This window comes from Zootermopsis nevadensis, unplaced genomic scaffold, assembly GCF_977971745.1.
Source record: "Zootermopsis nevadensis isolate Lab colony 2312 unplaced genomic scaffold, Znev_1.0 Znev_ptg000008l, whole genome shotgun sequence".
NCBI classification, from domain to species: Eukaryota; Metazoa; Arthropoda; class Insecta; order Blattodea; family Termopsidae; genus Zootermopsis; species Zootermopsis nevadensis.
Genome location: NW_028259140.1, coordinates 14,440,239 through 14,461,331, shown reverse-complemented (window position 1 = coordinate 14,461,331; position 21,093 = coordinate 14,440,239). Strand labels below are relative to the sequence as shown.

The window sequence follows — 21,093 nt, the reverse complement described above, 5'->3', positions numbered from 1 at the left end:
ATGTCACTTGACTGTTGGAGGGATACAGGGTGAAAGGTATTTCTAAATTCAATGACCAGAAGATGATAATGTGAATTGGCAATTTTTGTATCAAATATGACCACCTGAATGAAGTTTCTTCAGTAGAATGATAAGTCTGTCACTTACACAATTTCTTATAGGTAGGTTGAAGGAACAGTGAGCAAGAAAATAAAGAAACACAGAACGAAGTTTATTTTGTTAGGAACAGTATTAAATAGGCGAAAAGCACTGGAATGCTTGTACAAAAATACAATATATTGTTTTCTTGTCTCTATTGACTTCTTTGACATTGCTCTTGAGAAATATAAAATGACAACCTGTATTGTGTACATATAAACAAACAAAGAAAATAACACATACACAAGGTAACTAACTTAATAATAATACAACATGAGTATCACTTGGAAATTGCACAATACATGACCACTAGCAACCAATGTTTGGATAGGAACGGATACTCGAACACCTTTTACTTTCTTACAGAACACCTAAACGACTGGTCCAAATACCCGTACATTACAATAAAATTTCTGAATTACTTATTTCAATCAAGACTTCTTATTAAATCATTTAGTACTAATTTTAGTGACTGTATTGCGATTCGAAGCTCCTCAAGAATAACCAAAGACCAAACTCGCTGTAGCTGTTAACTAATATACTAGTAAACTTAGTAAAATATTCACACTTCTTATAATGTAGAAAACAAATGCTTCTATTATATATTAATGGCAAATTTGTTTTTGTGCCAGTGGTCAAGAACACAATGGAAATAAACAGTAAATGTTTTTTTATATCACAGCAGCTTGCTAAGAGCATCTTCACTCAAAGATGTCATAAGAAATGGTGTTATAAAATTATCTATAGTTTAAAATCTCTAATGGCCAAAACATCAGTTATAAGAATCCAGAATGGAGTGATTTGATATGACTTTGATATGGATTCTGAGAAAACATGTGAAAGAGCATATTATTACAATTATGTCCAAAATATCAGCATGACTGCAATTTCTTGGTATAAATTTGATAATTACCGAATACAATATAAAAAGGCTTTTTTATACAGAATCCTGCGGCTTCAAATTTCAGACCTGACTGAAGAGAAAACTTTATCCTTCTCTATCCAGACAAAAAGCCTTAATCTGTTTCCCCTTTAAATGAAGACCAAAATACTTTTCATTTTTGAATTTGAAAGAAATGTCTTTGCTCAATGAATTTACAACACAATGCTTTCACTCCTTTCTCAGAAACCAGCTCACTTTCACATGCTTCAACTAGTCACATTTCGTAGTCTAACATACGCACTAATAGTTTAATTAATATTTTAATATTAGAAAAAATTCTACTGATGTGGTCCTGACCTGCCCAAAAATTGTCATGGCATTAAGCTAGGTTTCTTCACTAGACTTAAATATTTTTGTTTAATATCTGTGAATAATTTATTATTCATCTAGAAATTCAGTCTTATTATTATATCACCCACAATGAGTATATTAAATCTATCACAGCCCATTTAATTAGTATTTTAAATATAATCATCAAAGTTATGAGGTTGTGCGAGTGAAAATGGGAATATGTAATGTTATTACACTGAGGTCCTATTTGGTGTTATCCAAGACCCAAGAGGATGAATATTTTTAAGGATCTGGACAAGCGTATCAATAATACTGAATACCCAACACATACAACTGCACTGTGACATGAATGAATTTCAACAGAACACATTACATGTGTCTCTAGGAGAACAGAGGCACCACGACTTAGCCTAATGGCAGTGTTTACAAGAATAGGAACTGTGCGAAAACATTCAGCAAGCCCCAAATAAACATTGGAGCACCTTGGCTAAAAAGTAACATCCAGGACAAAAAACCAACCATTAAGCCACTGCAAATACATAATACGTTATACTGCCTGAGACAGTTCATACGGAACTAATATTAAAGTTCAAAACTAAATAATATACTGGTAACTGTAATAATTAATGGACAATTAAGTAACTGAACTTATACACATATAAGGTGTCAATATTAAAAATGTATAGTGACAGTCCTAGAAATACAGAAATTTTAGTTAATTACTATGTGAAACTAAATAAAATCAAGGCTTTGCCTTAATAACTCAAGTGAACCATAAAACAAACTAATAACTATATATATATATATAGGGTAAGTTATACTGAACCCTTTTTCCACTATCATGCAATCACACACAAGCACCAACATGAGAGAATTTACTTTACCATTGTTCCCAATATCACATGTGATCTCATTAACAAATCACTTTTACCCATATGGGAAGTAATGAAAGAACCAGTAAAACAATTATATCTGTTATGGACACTTTACATTACATAATCCACAAAACAATTTAATTTCAATATCGGAATCAGTTTTAGTGCTGCTACTTCTCAACTGACCTCCGTTAGGAATCACGTACTTACAATGGCGTAACCACATAATATCCAACGAGTTGCAAAGCTACATTTTCTAACACTTTAACTTTAATACAGTAATGATATGGTGCAATAACTTTACAGCTATGCTATTTTAAGAAAAGACAACAACTCGCCCAAAATTGAAAAACAAATGGCATGAAACATCACCAAAATGGAATCATATTTGAGTTTTAAGTTCGTAAATCTTTTACACCTGAAGATGGTTTTATAAAAACTGAAACATGTTGTGTAAAGGATGTTCCAAAATGTAAATCGATCAATCGATATGGAACATCAATGATATTTTATTATCTTAATTATAAGAAATTTTAAATATTGTGATAAGACGGATTAAAATAAATAATTGTTAGCTATGCTGTTATCGAGCGTCACACGCTTACTCGTACACGTACGCCGACTCACACAGTTCTAAGTTAGTCCACCTCAGGTGCCTGCAAATACAAGATAAAATTTACTTCCTAATAATTAAGTCATGTTTAAAAACCAGACTGGCAGAAATATTTTATAGTTAACCTGAAAGTACCGCATTTACATCTGATATATGGTAAAACTCTCGTTCAAAGCAATGAAAGGTATCAAAAATGTTTAAATAATTTTCTGGTTCTTATGTTACATGGTGAATCATCACTATAAAGAAACTTCCAAACACTTTCTGTTACATTACTGCAATCAGTGCTTTTGCCATATTTCTTATTATCTGAAATGACTATACTATGCCACGGGGGGAAAATGATGTGGAAAGCACAAAAATTGTAATTCTGACACAACTTTGCAAAATCCATCGTTCAATCTGTAATTATTTTAAATTATAAAAAGCTTAAAAACTATTTCCAAACATTATGTATATTTAAAGAATCGGGGTCTGTTTTAACGTGGCTGAGAATAATCCCCAGAGGGAATCTTCAATCAAATAAATTGCAGACGGCTTCTAAGCCAGCTGAGCCACCACCAGCTTCTCAAGGAGGATTCTCGTACGTCAATTCAATAATACGTTTCTAGGTTCCCACTTTCTAGAAAAGCATTTATTTCTGAAACATAATAGCCCTCATATTTTCGGAGAAATAACAGACTCCATTCAGTGGCCTTGCCTCCCTCCAACTCTGTGTAAAGAAAGTCCTATACTTCCCCGCATTGCCACTTCTTTCAACTCCAGTTCCCCCCTCCCCCCCAAAAAGCAGTCTTATTTGACCATCAGTCAAAGTGATCCTGCTTTGTTTTTATGTGTTCAAATGGTTATCTTTTGGGTTAATGCGAAGTGTTAATTTTTTATCAGTTTACAGACTGTTCTGTGGTACTTGCTGCCTCCATCTTCAGTGCGCTGGTGGTGGCAAAGTACTGCCAGACAGCGCGGCGCAACATAACAGACGACAGCCATCTTCACATTTCTCGCCGTGAGAACCCGAAATCTCATTCAGTTGATGTGAATTAGCATGAAGTAACAGGGATCAAAGTGGAGGAGATTAAACATTTTTGCTTGTCGGCTTATGGAATGGAGGGATGGGCGCGGCATATAGCACGCGTCGAATAGAAATAAATTAAAACATGTTTGTTAGGAACCCACAAGGGAGGAAACTCCTTGCGGGGCCCAGAACAACAAAGAATAATTAAAATGTATTGGAATATGAGAAGCCTGTGAAATTGTATTAAAGTCGCAGAAGATTGGACCCGGAAGAGACGGAGCTCTTCGAATGCAATTTCGAATACGAGGCTCTGTTAAAACGTGCGTTTTGGGGTTCCTCTTGCATGGGTCAGTGTACAATTCCATGTGAAGAATTAATAAAGAAGTCAGATTTATTGGTGACATTTGAGGTTCTGACGGCGGTGAAGACGTGGCTTAGTCGTCACACTGTTGAGCCCCGTATGGCTCAAGACTCGATCTTACCGGTGTGGTTGAATTTGTGGTTGAATTATTGGTGTGGTTTACATGTTGCCAGGTGGCAATGCTTCCGCCAAAAGCCGTTACCACCGACAACAAGATTCCTACCCAAAGTCCAAACACAACCACGGTGCACCTCGAGAAATGGAACTTCCACCATTTGCGGTGGTAGCCGAAGACGTAGCCCACACCAACCTGAGGCCCGGAACAAAACAGAAAACAAAAAATAAAAACAAAGGCATTTCGTAACTTACAACAAAGCGATACCCGTCACTTGTGAAATGAAATGTTGATTTAAAGTTACGCAAGTGAATCAAAATTATGCTCAATGTGGACGTTTAAACACTTTAAATGCAGATGTAATTAATAGATCTTATATTATTGCTACTGTACTTACAAATCGATTGTGACCTAAGGAGTTTCTAAACAGATCAATCGAGCATTGATTAATGTGCAGTAGATTAGCGGCTTAAAATGGCAGGCCTAAGTAAAACAGATGAAGATCCCTTGGTCCTGTCCTCATATTTTAAACTGGAGTCTGCTTATTACAAGCAGTTTTAAAAAGTCATCGGGGTTTCCCTATTAAAGGACAGAGCGTGTGATTTGGAGACTTCCTTCGATCTCCGAGATCTAGCCACATTCGAAGACTGACTTAATGCACACGCGTTCATTTAGTTTATAAAGAATGAGGAATGTTCGGGCCTGTCAGCGAGGTTTTATGACATGCAGACTAATTAAATTGTCTGATCAGTTAAGCGAAATTATAATTAGCTCCAATTTCCTTCACTTAATGCCGATCCTAGGTACTTGAAAGCAAATTTCCCTACTTGTTAAATCCTGCACTCTCTGCCATTTATCTTTGTTCCTTGTCATTATATGGATTTATTTTGGTTTCCTTCCGGCCCCACTTTCTCCGCTCCTCTTTCGCCTTCTTTTAAATAATTTACACTTCTGCGTAATAAGACTACGTCAAAGGTCACAGGGACAAAGGATCATCGCGGCAAATAATCTCGTAGATCGTTCAAGGCTTAGGCAGGAAAAGAATGGGCGTGTGAGGAATGAACACGGAAACCTAAGACTACGTGTCACTTACCTGCAAACAGAAGGTGGGACATACTACAAACAACACGGGCCAGAAGGCGGGGTGTTCGAGTCCCTGTTTGACCAGGAAGGCCACCTGGCTGACAAGGCCAATTAGTATGGCCACGACAGCCAGCCCCCAATTCCACCTCTGCAGCCGTGGGTGCTGTAATGTGAAAGTGCAAATATTTTAATCCCTGTGATCAAGATCTGTAATTGCGTATCTTGATCGATGATTTATGCGTCACTTAAGGACACTTCAGCACCCTGCACGGGATATTTACCCTGGAATAATATTTGTCTTTGATAACATTAAGTTGTTAAATTATCGATTTCATAAAAAACGGTCTCTCAACTTACATCGGGGAATTAGCCCGGAAGAACTGATGAAAATCCAGATTTCTAGACGAGTTTCTGCCGACATTCAGACCTGAGTCATTTTGATTTGCTAAATGTTAAGGGCAAATACGCAGTCGAATGCCTGCGTGCCTCATTCTCGCTCGCAAAGGAAATGCCGGACGCCTTCAGAGTTGTTTACATGAATGTGGAGTCTTTCAAGGACGAACAATCCCCTTCATTTACGCTTCCACAGCATTTCTTAGCTTTTAGTAAAATAAAAATTAACTAAAACCTTCTTTGACATTACAACCCGACGCTAACAGAAAAGCGAAAGTACGTAATTCAAGATCATCACGAACGAGCACGACCTAGTCCACGTCAAAGGCAAATGTTTGCTTAGCGATGAGTTTATTTATGTATTATTCTTTCATCGCAGTAGGTTTATGGACCTACGAAGAATTGAGCCCACCAAACTTGTCTACGCGTTGTATCGGCCATCAATGCAGATGTGAGTTCAATTGTGGTATTAATTTAAGGACCTTAAGAACTGCATTCATTATCTCTCTTTTGATTTCATTTTATCCTTGGGAGTAACCAATCGACCTAGGGCTTACAGAAAAGTATTTTATTTGTAAACAATTCGGAATAGCGTAACCCACACCCATGACCTAGCCGACTGATCTAGAATTAGGATTAAAATATCACTTTCATTTAATTGACCGATCATTTCATTCCTTTTGTAACATAAGCATAATTATTTACAGCATGCCAATGTTTGTTTATGTCGATGTGTGTCTGATTTATTCGTCAAATTTTGGTTTAATTCTACGCTAATTTTTCCATGTGAGTTATTGCACTACAGAGGCCAGAGAAAAACGAATGTCCACTCCCACGAAATGAAGTTCATTGGCTTAGCAGTTTCTTTTGCTGCAAAAGAAGGCCTATTTGACTGTTGTCTGCTATTGTACTCCAGTTGACTTTTCAACTTCCTTTCGTCAGAAATAATTTTTAAGATTTGTTGCACGTTATGTTACCTCCTACTGCGTCGGCCGCCCGCCACGCCAACTACTACTTCGCCTCAGATTTTCCTCAGTCACTCAACTCAATGACTGTCGCAACTGCGCGTCTTTGTTTGTGAATATGAGACTATAAAAAGATTGTAAACAAAAAACAGAATGACTATCACTGCCCTTATCTGTCACGCAGCGAGCGTTTGCTTTGTTTCTGCCTTCAGCATTATTCATTAGAAATTAATCGACAGGCAAGTCGGCGAAGTCGTGGAGCGGGTCGAAGTGTCTGACATTCTACGATTGGTTATGGAATTATCGAGAATTTAGAATTACACTCGATCAGAGTTTTAAAAAATTAAAATGGAGATAATAGCTCTAATGTAAGAGCAATAACCTAATGAGGCAATGAATCTCGTGGAACTATTCCTTTGCTATCAGATAGAACAGTCTGCGTAATTTCTACCCATCCGTTTCATCAATTGATTCCAAGTTTTGTCTCTGTAAATGCAACATCGGAAGAAAACTTTACATTTCGCTTTTATTCGGAGGCTAGCCGGGACCTTCGCGATTCTAGGGAGGAAGCTCTGTCCCCATCTTCGGGGTTCTGACGTGACTGGATACTCGGAAGTCGCCTGTGTTACTGCGTGCACTGGTCCCGAGCAGCCAGTTACACAGGCGACTTCCGAGGATCCAGTCACGTCAGAACCTTGAAGATTGGGACAGAGTTTGTTCCCGAAACGTCGGATTACTACCGTAACCAGTTAACGCGGCTGATTACTTTATAGTATTGTGAATGTGGGCACCCGCACACAGCGCTTAAATTTCTTTGCATTTCAAACTTAACGTCTTGAAAGTTTAAAAGCCAATATTAATCCATTTCTACGCGGTTTCGTCAACGCGCAGCAAAATTCTTTCGCCAATTTGGCAACTGTGCGGGTCTCAGCTTTTATCAAATGAGACACCCATTTGGCAGCACTGCTGCGTCGTCAGTGAGGTAACAGACTGTTCTGTCGATTGCGTTCACAAGAGTCGCCACTGGGCATCCGTCGATACGTCATCGAAATGGTACCAAATATTACGGGAGTTTTCTTTTCTCAAATTGAAGCCCGTCGCCTCTGTGAAGTACGACTAGTGACAAAGTATTTGGGCAGAAGTGATATTCAAATTTGGCCCCCTCTTCAAGGAGGAAACGGCATTAGTAAGTTGACCTTGTTCTACGTATTTTTGCTTTCTACGCACATTCATTTACTTCGCGTTAATTTAGAATTAGCATTAGATCTTACTTAAATTCCAAGGTACGTTTTGAGCTAGGATTTGAGACTTTCGCGGCGAGTACAATCAATAAAATCTTCTCGGGCAATCAGCCGCTTTAGCTCGTTACCGTAGTAAACCGACGTTTCGGAAACAAACTGTCCCAATCTTCAGGGTTATGATGTGACTAGATCCTCGGAAGTCGCCTGTGTAACTTCCTGCTCGGGACGAGGATCCAGTCACATCAGAACCCTAAAGATGGGGACAGAGTTTGTTCCCGAAACGTCGGTTTACTACGGTAACCAGCGAAAGCGGCTGATTGCCTGAGGAGATTTTATTGATTTACTTTTTGAGCCTTCGACAAATTGTTAATCCAAAAGTCCTGCTACCTTTTTCCAGTCCAGCAAAATAACAAAGTGAAATTACACAAAATTTTCATATGACCGACTGGATCCTATTGGTGTGACCTTGGATCATGGTAAGGAAATCTGAAGACATGTTGGATGTCTTTGAAAGGAAAATACTAAGAAAAATTTATGGTCCAAAGCTGGTAGATGGAGAAAGGAGAATTGGGTATAATAATGAAATTTGTGAACTGTACAAGGACCTAAAATATTCCCTGTTTATTAAGCTCAAGAGATTGCGGTGGGCTGGCCATGTGGTTAGGATGGAGGATAATCACATACCCAAAAATGTGACTCAAGAGACAATACATGTACAGTAAAACCTCTCTAAGTTGGACATTTGGGGTACCACGAAAATGTGTCGAAGATAGAGGGAAGGAGAAACATCAGATTGTGGTCTAATGTCAATATAATCTATTTACTTACATGCACTAACTACTGTATGCTTACCTGAATTAAGAACTAATGACAATGACAATAATATTAGTAATCTTTTGAAACCCATTCCCATGCATTTCACATTACACCTAAGCCTCAATAATATTTTCTAAAGTTAATTCCACCAATTATAGCTTCCCATCGTAAAAATAAAAATTCCATTTCTGTTAACACAGATTGAACTCAAATGCAAGCACAGCACTGATGGAGTTAAAACTGTGTCTTCTGCAAAACTGTAGTCCAGTTAAGGGTTCAGCAAAAGAATAGTTAAACAATTGCAATGCAATGGGCTCAATGTCCATAAGATAATCCTCCAGAGAGGAGGCATTCATCAGTCCGAAACTCAAAACAACAAAATACTAACTGTAAACCTTTCCCATAAAAGCTTTGAAGCCAAGTGCGTCCAACTTACAACGAAAGGGGTGTCCAAGATATAGGGTATTGTGGACATGTAAAATTATAGGATATTTGCCGGTTCCAATTAAAAGTGTCCAATATAGAGGGGTGTCCAACTTGAGGGGTTTTACTGTATATGGAAAGAGAAGAATATGTAAACCCAGATAGAGGTGGGAAGATGCTGTGAGGGAGAATGCCAATAAATTTCTAGGAATAAGGAACTGGAAAACAAAGACTAGAGATAGAAATGAATGGAGGCGAAAGATTTGAAGAGGCCACGGTTCAACTTTGAGAGGTTAAGGCTGGACAAGCTTTCAAAATTTTACTTGTTACTTCATCATAACCTGACGAGTTTTTTGATTTCAGGGACTGTGTTACACTTTTCACCTCAGTTTCAGTGGCTGCAATAATATTAAGACGAGAAAATTTTACAGGAAATGCAGCTTTTAAAATGAAACAGCATCTTCTGTCCCTGCTTGATGTAAATTTAAGCTTTTGGTAATTGTTAGAAAAAAATTATTGAAGGCAGAAGCCACTGTTCCTGGATCCTTTACTTTTTCATTGTTTATTGGAAGAGATGGCATCTGATCTGATAGATGTATTTTTCCTGTCTCCTATTTATTATGTTAAATGTAATTCTGTTGAAAATCCCAAAAAATGTGACAACCTAGCAAGAACATGGAACTCCGATTAGGAATGTGAAATTTGCTTTCATTATATAGAAGTGGGGCGCTGAAACAATTAATTGATATAACAAATGATTATAAAATTGACATTCTTGCTATCCAAGAGATGAGATTGGCAGGACAGAAGAGTACAGAATTTACACCAATTCATAGTCCATAAAATAGTAAGACATCTAGTTGTAGACTTCCAGCCCTTTGGTATGAAACTATGTCAAACAAAAACGTGAGGAAGATTTCATGATTATAGCTATATATAGCTATGGTAGCATTAGAAAGATACTTAATTACACACTCCTTTTACTCTGTCAATGAATTTATGTTGTTTACAAATAAGTGATAAACTTTCTTCTGCATGTAATGGGCAGATTTATTTGTAGCTTATCATTTCTTTAGGTGAATCCTTTGTTTGCATTATGTGAAATTTATATAATAGTATGAATTGTCAATTGAATAAAAATTTACTTGGATATTATCCATCGTCTAGTAATAAAACGTAAAAAACGTAAAACGACGTTTCGGAGATGAGGCTCTATCTCCGTCTTCAGGTTCCTACTCAGTTGGGCCCACTAGATAGAGCTAATCCCTATCTCCGGACACACTCTCCGTGGTTTATTGAGTTCCATGAGACCAAAAACAGTCAAGAGACAGACTAGGCAGTGTGTGTATGGAATACCATGTGATTGCGGTAGATGGTATATCGGCGAAACCAACAGACCTCTGGAGGTACAATTGAAAGAACACAAATATAATTTCAGACAGGGCCTGCTGGAGAAATCCAGATTGGCCCAACATGCGTACGAAGAAGATCATCATGTCTGTTGGGATGGGGCCAAAGTATTATTAACTGAACCCAATACCATCTACAGAAAATACAAGGAGGCGGCACACATGGCACTACTCGCCAATCCTATCAGCCAGCCTAGTTTGGATTTATCTCCTATTTGGATACCTGTCATCTCTCAAGAAATCCAAGGGGGGCATCGAGTTTCAAGTTAATATTCATATATATTTATTCCCACTTTTTGTGAGTTTGTGTCTTTTAGCTTTATCGTGTTTAACGAATTTTATTTATACTATTTATTCTTTTACGTCCCACAGATGGGTGGTGTGGTTATGCCTTTTTATTCTGGGACTTTCATTTTTTAATTTGTCCGGAGATAGGGATTAGCTCTATCTAGTGGGCCCAACTGAGTAGGAACCTGAAGACGGAGATAGAGCCTCATCTCCGAAACGTCGTTTTACGGTTTTTACGTTTTATTACTAGACGATGGATAATATCCAAGTAAATTTTTATTCAATTGACTCTTCACCATCGTCAAGAAGTTTTAGATTTGATAGTATGAATTGTACTTTATAATATATGTATTATTATTATTATGACTTTCTCCACATTCTATTGTCATCTGACTGTCTTATGGATCCATGGAATGTAATAAAATATGTATCTATGTAACATAATATGAAGCAGATTTTTGTGTTTTGCAGAAAACAGTATATTTTGTGAGAATCTCAAGCTCAGAAGTTAAGTTTAAAGTGCACAAGCATGCAAGACAGACACACAGAAGAAAATTTTCTTATGCACGGACACTAAATTTCACTAAAAACGAAGAGTCTCGCTTTGAAAACACAAGATGATGCTAGAACCCGTTTGTGATGACTTACCTCGTCTCCTCGTAGTTCCATTAGTTCTGCTCTTAGTTTTTTGTTTTCTTTTTTGTCTAGTTTGTCTTTCAGTTGTTCTATTTCTTCTTGTGGTGTCATTGGATGTGGCTGAAACACAGAACCCTTAAAATTTTACAATAACGAACTAACTAACTAACTAACTGACTAGATGGCTTACCGAACCCGAAGGTTCATCACCGAATTAACCAAAGCCCTCCACCGGACCCTGTCCTGGGCAGAAGCCACTGTTCCTGGATCCTTTACTTTTTCATTGTTTATTGGAAGATATGGCATCTGATCTGATGAATGTATTTTTCCTGTCTCCCTATTTATTATGTTAAATGTTGTTTTTATTTCATTGTCTGATTTTGCTATAAGTCTACTGTAATGCTGCTTTTTAGCCTCTTTTATAACATTATTCAGGATTACACAATACTTAATATAAAATGCTCTTGTGTGTGGGTCATTACTGTTCCTACTGCAGATGTACAGACTCCTTTTATTCTTTGTGTAATCCAGTCATTCTTTATTTTTCCTGTATTTTCATATGTAATAGGAAAACTATCTTCAAAAATATTTAGAAAAGAACACAAAAATGAGTTAATCGTTGTGTTGGTATCATTGCCTTCATAAACAGATTCCCATGTTCCATTCTTCAGAAGAAGCTGAAACTGCATGACTGTTTCATTATTTACTTTTCCTTTCTTAATTAAGTTAGTATCTGCAGCAATATCATTCATAGTCTGATAGACCACTTATTATGAGAGAAGTACGAGTTGAGCCAAGTCTCGTTCTATCCACAAAAACATTATCAATTGCTGTTCTTGAGTAATTTTGAATTCCTGTTGCAAAGTTTAGAGCATGTATCAAATTATATGTTGCTAGTAGTGAGTTTAAATGTTTCTTCGGCATTTTTCATTGAGATAGTCTACATTCATGTCACCACAGATTAAGAATTCAGTTTCTGGATTGTACAGACACTTTGGAGTAGCATCTAGTCCCCTTAGACATTGATGGAGCTCTGTACAGGCTTAATACAACTAAGTTAGCTGTTTTTCTCTAGTTGAATTGCACAAATTCCCAAAACCTGTTTTTTAGTGTTATGAAATATCAATTTTGTTGAAACATTGATCTTTCTTAACATAAATACACGCACCTCCCCTCTGCAGGTTTTTTTATAATAATAATTAAGTACTTTCCAAAGCCTGATTTAGTTTAATGTCAACCCACAAATAAAACTATTTCACGTAATGTCAGTTACACGACCACAAATAAACAGACATAACCTAAATTCACCCCTTCAGGGGCTCGCGTCTTGTTCGTGCGGGGAGCAGCGCTCCGCAGGTTCATCAGCTACCCAGTGCCTGGGGGTATAGCTGGGCCACCCTGTCCCCAGGGGTATAAGTTCGGGGACCTGGATGTCCAGGTTGGGGGTTAACGACCCCACCTTGCAAAAAGCAATTCTGTTGAGAATCCCAAAAATGTGACAACCTAGCAAGAACATGGAACTCCGATTAGGAACATGTAATTTGCTTTCATTATATAGAAGTGGGGCGCTGAAACAATTAATTGATATAACAAATGATTATAAAATTGACATTCTTGCTATCCAAGAGATGAGATTGGCAGGACAGAAGAGTACAGAATTTACACCAATTCATAGTCCATAAAATAGTAAGACATCTAGTTGTAGACTTCCAGCCCTTTGGTATGATACTATGTCAAACAAAAACGTGAGGAAGATTTCATGATTATAGCTGTATATAGCTATGGTAGCATTAGAAAGATACTTAATTACACACTCCTTTTACTCTGTCAATGAATTTATGTTGTTTACAAATAAGTGATAAACTTTCTTCTGCATGTAATGGGCAGATTTATTTGTAGCTTATCATTTCTTTAGGTGAATCCTTTGTTTGCATTATGTGAAATTTATATAATAGTATGAATTGTACTTTATAATATGTATATTATTATTATTATGACTTTCTCCAGATCCTATTGTCATCTGACTGTCTTATGGATCCATGGAATGTAATAAAATATGTATCTATGTAAAACAATATGAAGCAAATTTTTGTGTTTTGCAGAAAACAGTACATTTTGTGAGAAACTCAAGCTCAGAAGTTAGGTGCAAGACAGACACACAGAAGAGATTTTTTTTATGCACGGACACTAAATTTCACTAAAATCGCAGAATCTCGCTTTGAAAACGCAAGGCATCGCTAGAACCCGTTTGTGAGGACTTACCTGTTCCTCTTCTTGTGGAGTAACCTGAAACACAAAACCCTTACATTAAAATTTTACAATAACACTTTTTCTATAGAATATACACTCATGCCAAATTTCACTAAACTTCATAAACACATTCCCATGTCCCATTCTTCAGAAGAAGCTGACACTGCATGATTGTTTCATTATTTCATTTTCTTTTTCTCTGTTTCAAAGGTATTAAGTTAGTTGTAGCAGCAATATTATTAACCACAAGGTACTGAGCATCATGGTCTGATAGAACACCTATTATGAAGTACCAGTTGAGCCAAGTCTCGTTCTATCCACAAAAATGTTATCAATAGCTGTTCTTGATTCATTTTGAATTTTTGTTGCAAAGTTTAGAGCATGTATCAAATTATATGTTGCTAGTAGTGAGTTTAAATGTTTCTTCGGCATTTTTCATTGAGGTAGGCTACATTCATGTCACCACAGAATAAAAATTCAGTTTCTGGATCGTACAGATACTTTGGAGTAGCATCTAGTCCCCTTAGACATTGATGGAGCTCTGTACAGGCTTAATACAACTAAGTTGGCTGTTTTTCTCTAGTTGAATTGCACAAATTCCCAAAACCTGTTTTTTAGTGTTGTGAAATATCAATTTTGTTGAAACATTGATCTTTCTTAACATAAATACACGCACCTCCCCTCTGCAGGTTTTTTATAATAATACAGTGAAACCTCGATGCATCGTTTTCGGCGGGGGTGGGAAATAAAAACGATGAATGCGGGAAAACGATAGATGCGGGAAAGCATTAAAATTTTTAAAAAAAACAATGTTTCTCTTTCAAAGTTACTTCTTTTTACCAAAAAAGTCTTTAATGGACAACTGGTTTGTCGAAACTTTACGTTTTAGGCCAAACAGAGCCCTTTCCACGTTCAAAATGTTTTCTTCGTCACGTTCACTAATATTATGCGCATAAAAGAACGACTTCACTTTTGCCAATGCAGCGTGTGCTTCGGCAAAACTCGGCAAAGTTCGGGCTCGCATTCGTCGTTTCTCCCTCTTCCTCACCGCTCCCTCAACCTTCGCGGACTATAACAGGAAAAATGGAAGTACTATTACTGCCGAACTCAACGAAACGTAGCTGTAGAAGACACGATATGAACCAGAAGAATGAAAAAGTTTCGCTCGCCTTTCCTTTGTACTTATAATAAAAGCATTTGTGAAGAAATTCACACTGCACATGCCATCTGGCATCGCTGGAACGAAATATGAGTGCACCCAAATTAAAATCGTAAAATTTCTGACAATGGGCACCGCCATTCACTCCAACTATCACCCCTGCACCGCTGACCCCTCATTCCAAAAGAATCTGTGCTGGTTGGGCGACATAACAGGTTACCGCTACTGTGTATTCCAAAAACATTGTGCGTCTTTCGGTATTAATTTATCTCAAAAATCAGCATTTTAAATTCTCAGAAACGATCATTGCGGGAAAATTGTGGGCCGGGACTAAGATTTTTGAACGATCGATGCGATAAAACGATAGTTCGAGGAACGATAGAAGCGGGAAAATGTAACATTATTTTATATGGGATGTATTCGGGACCGAACAAAACGGACGATGCATCCGGGAAAACGATAGTTCCGGGAACGATGGATAGAGGTTTCACTGTAATTAAGTACTTTCCTAAAGCCTAATTTAGTTTAATGTCAATCCACAAATAAAACTATTTCACTTAATGTCAGTTACACGACCACAAATAAACAGACATAACCTAAATTCACCACTCAGGGGCTCGAGTTGTGAGTACAGGAAGCGGCGCTCCCAAGTTACGTGGGCCACCCTGTCTCAGGGGGATATAAGTTTGGGGACCTGGTGGCGGTTGATGATCCCACCTTTGAAAAAGCAATTCTGTTGAGAATCCCAAAAATGTTACAACCTAGCAAGAACAAGGAACTCCGATTAGGAACGTGAAATTTGCTTTCATTATATAGAAGTGGGGCGCTGAAACAATTAATTGATATAACAAATGATTATAAAATTGACATTCTTGCTATCCAAGAGATGAGATTGGCAGGACAGAAGAGTACAGAATTTACACCAATTCATAGTCCATAAAATAGTAAGACATCATTTGTAGACTTGCAGCCCTTTGGTATGAAACTATGTCAAATAAAAATGTGAGGCAGATTTTATGATTATAGCTATGGTAGCATTAGAAAGATACTTAATTACACACTCCTTTTACTCTGTCAATGAATTTATGTTGTTTACAAATAAGTGATAAACTTTCTTCTGCGTGTAATGAGCAGATTTATTTGTAGCTTATCATTACTTTAGGTGAATCCTTTGTTTGCATTATGTGAAATTTATATAATAGTATGAATTGTACTTTATAATATGTATATTATATGTCTTGTTGGTGGCCTTGTTGGTTTAGATGTGCCTGAAACATAAAACCCTTTAGTTAAAATGAGTTAGAATTGGTGTTGGTATCATTGACTTCATAAAGAGACTCCCATGTTTCATTATTCAGAAGAAGCTGAAACTGAATGACTGTTTCATTATTTACTTTTCCTTTCTTAATTAAGTTAGTATCTGCAGCAACATTTTTTAAGCTACATGCCCCGCCCATCTCATTCTTCTCGACTTAATCACCCTGACAATACTGGGGGAGGAGTACAGATTTTTAACCTCATGATTATGTAGTTTTCTCCACACCCCATCGTCTTCCCTCTTAGGCCCAAATATCCTCCTCAACACCCTGTTCTCAAACACCTGCAATCTGTGTTCCTCCCTCTGAGTGAGAGACCATGTTTCTCACCAATACAAAACAACAGGTAAGATTAATGTTTTGTATACTTTAATTTTCAGGTTCTTAGAAATTAGACGGGAAGACAAAATATTTTGAACGGAGAAGTAGCAAGCATTTCCAAAATTTAATCTCCTCGTAACTTCCTCATGAGTGTCATTTTCATTTGTTATTGTTGTTCCCAAATATTTGAACTTTGTAACCCTTTCAAAGGATTTATTAGCCACCCTAAGATAATTTTGCCCGCCTGTCTTCTGATGACGAGATACTAACATGTACTTAGTTTTTTCTGAATTTACTTCTAGCCCCACTTGTCTACTAGCCTCTAGTAAAACTTCTGCGTTCCTCTTTATTGTATTCATATCGTCCCCCAATAAAGAAACATCATCAGCAAATGCCAATAGCTGATGTGTCCCGTTCAATTGCAAACCCTCCTGCCTATCTTGGACTTTCCTGATAGCATATTCTAGCGCAAAGTTAAAGAGCAAGGGAGACAAAGCATCTCCTTGTTTCTGACCATTATTGATGGAAAATGAGTCAGATAAATATTTACCTATATGAATTCTGCTGCAGGTTTCATTTAAGCACATTTTTATTAGACTCACTAGCTTCTTTGGTATACCAAATTCAGTAAGAATATTATATAACACTTCTCTCTTCACAGAGTCATAGGCTTTTTTGAAATCTATAAATAATTGATGTACGGTCCCACCGAACTCCCATTTTTTCTCTAGTATCTGACGAATGCAAAAGATCTGATCAATCGTTGATCTGTTTCGTCTGAACCCACGCTGATGATCCCAATAATTTCATTCGCATATGGGGTTAATCTTGCCAATGATAGAATTTTGTATGAGGTTCATAGCAGAGAAATTCCTCAGTAATTACCACACTCAGTCTTGTCCCCCTTCTTATGAATAGGAATAATTATGGATTCCTTCCATTGTTGTGGCATCGCTTCCTTATCCCAAATTAACTGAATAAGCTTATGGATCCTCATATGCAACCCTTTGCCACCTGCTTTAATTAATTTGGCTGGAATCTGATCAATTCCTGGAGATTTATAACTTTTCAACTTCCCAATGGCTAGTTCCACTTCATCCAAACTAGGTTCTGGCACCAACAGTTCAGCTGTATGCATTTTAATCTGTCTAATATCACCAGTCTCATGAACATTTAAGAGCTCGCTAAAGAAATTTTTCCACCTATTCACAATTTTTATTGGATCTGCAAGCAAATTGCCACTGTCATCCTTTACCAAATTAGTCTGGGGTTGATATCCTGATATCTTTTCCTCATTATTTGTCTCAAGCTCAGCAATTTTGCCCTTCAGGTATTCCCTTTTCTTATTCCTAAAGGTTCTACTAGCTTCACGTCTCACGTTACATAGATTATCCGCATTTGTTTTGTTTGGGTCCTGCAACCATTGAAATTTTGTTTGCTTCTTTCGATCTACTAATTTTGAACATTCTTCATCAAACCACGGTTTATTTTGCTTTCTCCTGTAGTATCCTAGTTTCTCTTTGGCTGAAATTTTGATGCAGTTTCTGACATTTTCCCACTCCCTGTTGATGTCCACACTTTCATTATCTTGAAACCTATTCGAAATTTCAACTTGACATTGTTCCTTCACCTCACCCTCACTTAATTTTTTCAAATCAAATCTTTCTCGAAATTCTGCTTAGTTCGTCTACTTACTGAAAGCCGCTCCCTCACTTTTGCTACCACCAGATAATGATCAGTGTCACAATCTGCTCCTCTGAATGACCTCACATCAATTACATTTGTCTGTCTTCTGTTATCTACTATCTGCCATCTGGAGAAGTCCAAGTGTATTTGTGGATATCACGGTGTGAAAATTTTGTACTTTTTACAATTAAATCTTTTGACATAGCGAAGGTTACTGCTCTAACACCGTTATCATTACTAAGTGCATGGAGACTCTCACTGCCTATTGTGGATTTGAAGATATCCTCTCTCCCAATTTTTGCATTGAAATCTCCTAGCAGAATTTTCATGTGATACTTGCCACATGTATCAAATACTGATTCCAATTCTTCATAAAAGCTATCCTTGATATCATCGCTTTTGTACTCAATTGGGGCATGAACATAAGGAAAATGATGTCGCACCAACGTCCTTCCAAAATTACGCAAGACAACCTGTCACTAACAAATTCTACTCTATTAACTGCTGCCCTAATTCTGTTATGAACAAAAAAACCCATCCCTAACTGAAGATTGTCATTACCTTTCCATAGAAAAATCTGAAATTGTCCACAGGGATCGTGCCCTCCCCCTCCCATCGCATTTCCTGCACTGCCACTAAGTCTAACTTATAATTCTCAAATTCCCTACTCACTGATTTCAGTGCCGCAGCCCTATAGAGGCTCCTAATGTTCCAAGTACCAAATTTCATGTCCTTTTTCAATTGCCGTGGTCGTGCCAATGAGTCCATCCTGATCCGAGGCTTGGTTGATTTTTTCGTAACACAGCTTTTTTTAAAAGTGAAAGGTTGTTAGCCTTACGCCCAACCCCGAACATAGAGGACCAGGGTATCACTCTTAGTCTAGCGCATCGCCTTAGACCTGTCCGGCTTGGGTGACCATACCATGAGCCGAAGCTCTGGCCGGCATAGCCCTAAGGGTCATTTGAGCACGCAACCCTCACCCGGCAGATTGCCTTCGACAAGGCTGTGATACCTTCGAGAAGGATTTTACAATAACACGTTTTTTTATATAGAATTTACACTCACGCCAAATTTGTCTAAATTCGAAGAATCTCGCTTTGGAAAGACTTACCTCCTCCACCAAATTGTCTTGCTCCATGTTTTCGAGTGGTTGTCCATTAGCAGCCATGTTTGGTTTTACTACTGTCCGACACGTGAATTCAACCGTTGTAATTTATCGGCCGGCCGCAGTGGCTTGAGTCACATGATTTGTGGGCATGGTAGCTTGTATGGTGGGTTCTTAGGCCTACTCAAGGCATGGATGTTTATACGCGTTTTAACCCTCCAGGACTCGCGTTGTGAGCGCAGCGTCGCATTTTCAGTAAAAGTCTGATAACTCTTTCTAGGAATTGTTTTCTCTCCTGTCGCTTTATCTATGTTAAGAGGAAACCCCCTTCCATGGAAATTTCAAAGGAAATATTTCTAGCTACGACTATAGACCCGCTTTTTTCAGTTTACTTTTAGAATTCTGATAGTGCGGCGGCCCGCTCACACGCGAGTGTTTGTGTTCCAAAGTGAATTGTTTTTAAGTTTGGGTTAATTTCGTCTCTGTTGGTCACGTATACCAATAATGGCTTCTAAAACAAGATCTTCTGATCCCAATGTTTAGTTGAAGTGGTTATTAGAACAAGAAGGTGAAAGAGAACAAGTGAGTGCAGGAGAAATTATAGATTGTGAATTCGATGATAGTCAGGATTCTGATGAGGAACCACGAGAGGAGAATCACGATAGTCAATCAGAAAACTCAGCTGAAAGTTTAGATGAAGATTCCAATGCAGGAATAAGTGATCTTTATCTTGGCAAAGATAAAATGCCTAAATTTCGAAAATTTCCCCTATGAAGAAGTAAAAAGGCGCCAATGAAAAACATTATCTCTCACTTTCCTGGGGTCAAGGGATGCGCAAAAAACTGAAAAACCGAGATCGAGTGCTGGCAGCTATTTTTTCCAGACAATTTATTGGGTGATATCACAAAATTCACAAATAAAAAACTAGAGAAAATTAGAGAAAATTATTCTAGGCAAAGAGACTGCTTAGAAACTTCAATCGATGAAATCGAAGCTTCAATTGGACTTTTATACAATGTTTTAACATTTTATTAGTCTATTAATCGTAACTCCTTAAATAAATTAAAAGTCAGTAATAGTCTGATTAAGTATTTGCTCAATTGATGGGTTGCGGCGCGGCGCTCACACGCGAGTCGGGACGTTCCAAAGGTGGACGCGAGCGCTGGAGGTAGAGAGTTGCATCGGGCTGATCACTCATCCAAGGAGTCCTACCATTGTCCAAATAGATCAATTGAATAAAAATAAACCTCGACACCTACGGGTAAAAGAGGACATGGAGAAAGAAAGAAAGAAAGTGATTTACCTTTGGTCACAGAGAATAATAAAAAATGTGTTCCATTGCTCATAACAAAACATTTTTACAACTTCAGTGGATGGTCATGTTTAAAGGCAATTTTACAATAAAGTAAACTTATGGCATCTTTCTAAATTAGCCTACATAGTATTTTATTTTTCAGGCCTATTTACATTTGAAACACGCTTTGTGTGGTCAGCTTCAGATTTAATTGAAGTATTATTGTTAATTTGTTGTTGTTGGTTTCTTTACGTTGGTTTTTTCACTAGTGCTACCACGTGGACAGCATCCTTCAGCATTGATACAACTATATGACTTGGGATGACCACTGTGTCTTAGATTCTGCACCATTCTGGATGC

At 37.6% G+C, this 21,093-nt stretch overlaps 2 protein-coding genes across 23 annotated transcripts in view; one reads left to right on the top strand and one right to left on the bottom strand.

Annotated features, from left to right (window-relative positions):
• Positions 1-190: 190 nt before the first annotated feature.
• LOC147874484 (uncharacterized) lies at positions 191-19,645 on the bottom strand. 4 transcript variants are annotated; one of them, XM_087345227.1, is made up of 7 exons: positions 19,446-19,514; positions 13,865-13,888; positions 12,901-13,105; positions 11,615-11,722; positions 5,442-5,594; positions 4,355-4,543; positions 191-2,903 (listed from the first exon to the last, which is right to left on the bottom strand). In XM_087345227.1, the coding sequence occupies exons 4-7, from the start codon at positions 11,711-11,713 to the stop codon at positions 2,886-2,888; spliced, it is 459 nt and encodes a 152-aa protein (XP_087201353.1). In that variant the 5' UTR covers positions 11,714-11,722; positions 12,901-13,105; positions 13,865-13,888; positions 19,446-19,514; the 3' UTR covers positions 191-2,885. The 4 variants fall into 4 exon arrangements, with proteins under 4 accessions (XP_087201353.1, XP_087201354.1, XP_087201351.1 ...); XM_087345228.1 differs by having other exon boundaries at positions 13,865-15,772; positions 19,446-19,506; XM_087345225.1 differs by lacking the exon at positions 12,901-13,105 and having other exon boundaries at positions 19,446-19,645.
• LOC147874482 (tubulin alpha-1 chain-like) overlaps positions 7,766-21,093 on the top strand; it is an 86,227-nt gene continuing 72,899 nt past the window's right edge. For all 19 annotated transcript variants that reach the window (XM_087345210.1, XM_087345204.1, XM_087345209.1 and 16 more), the window contains exon 1: positions 7,766-7,975. The gene's annotated coding sequence lies outside the window, so the exon portion shown is untranslated. The remainder of the gene's footprint in view (positions 7,976-21,093) is intronic.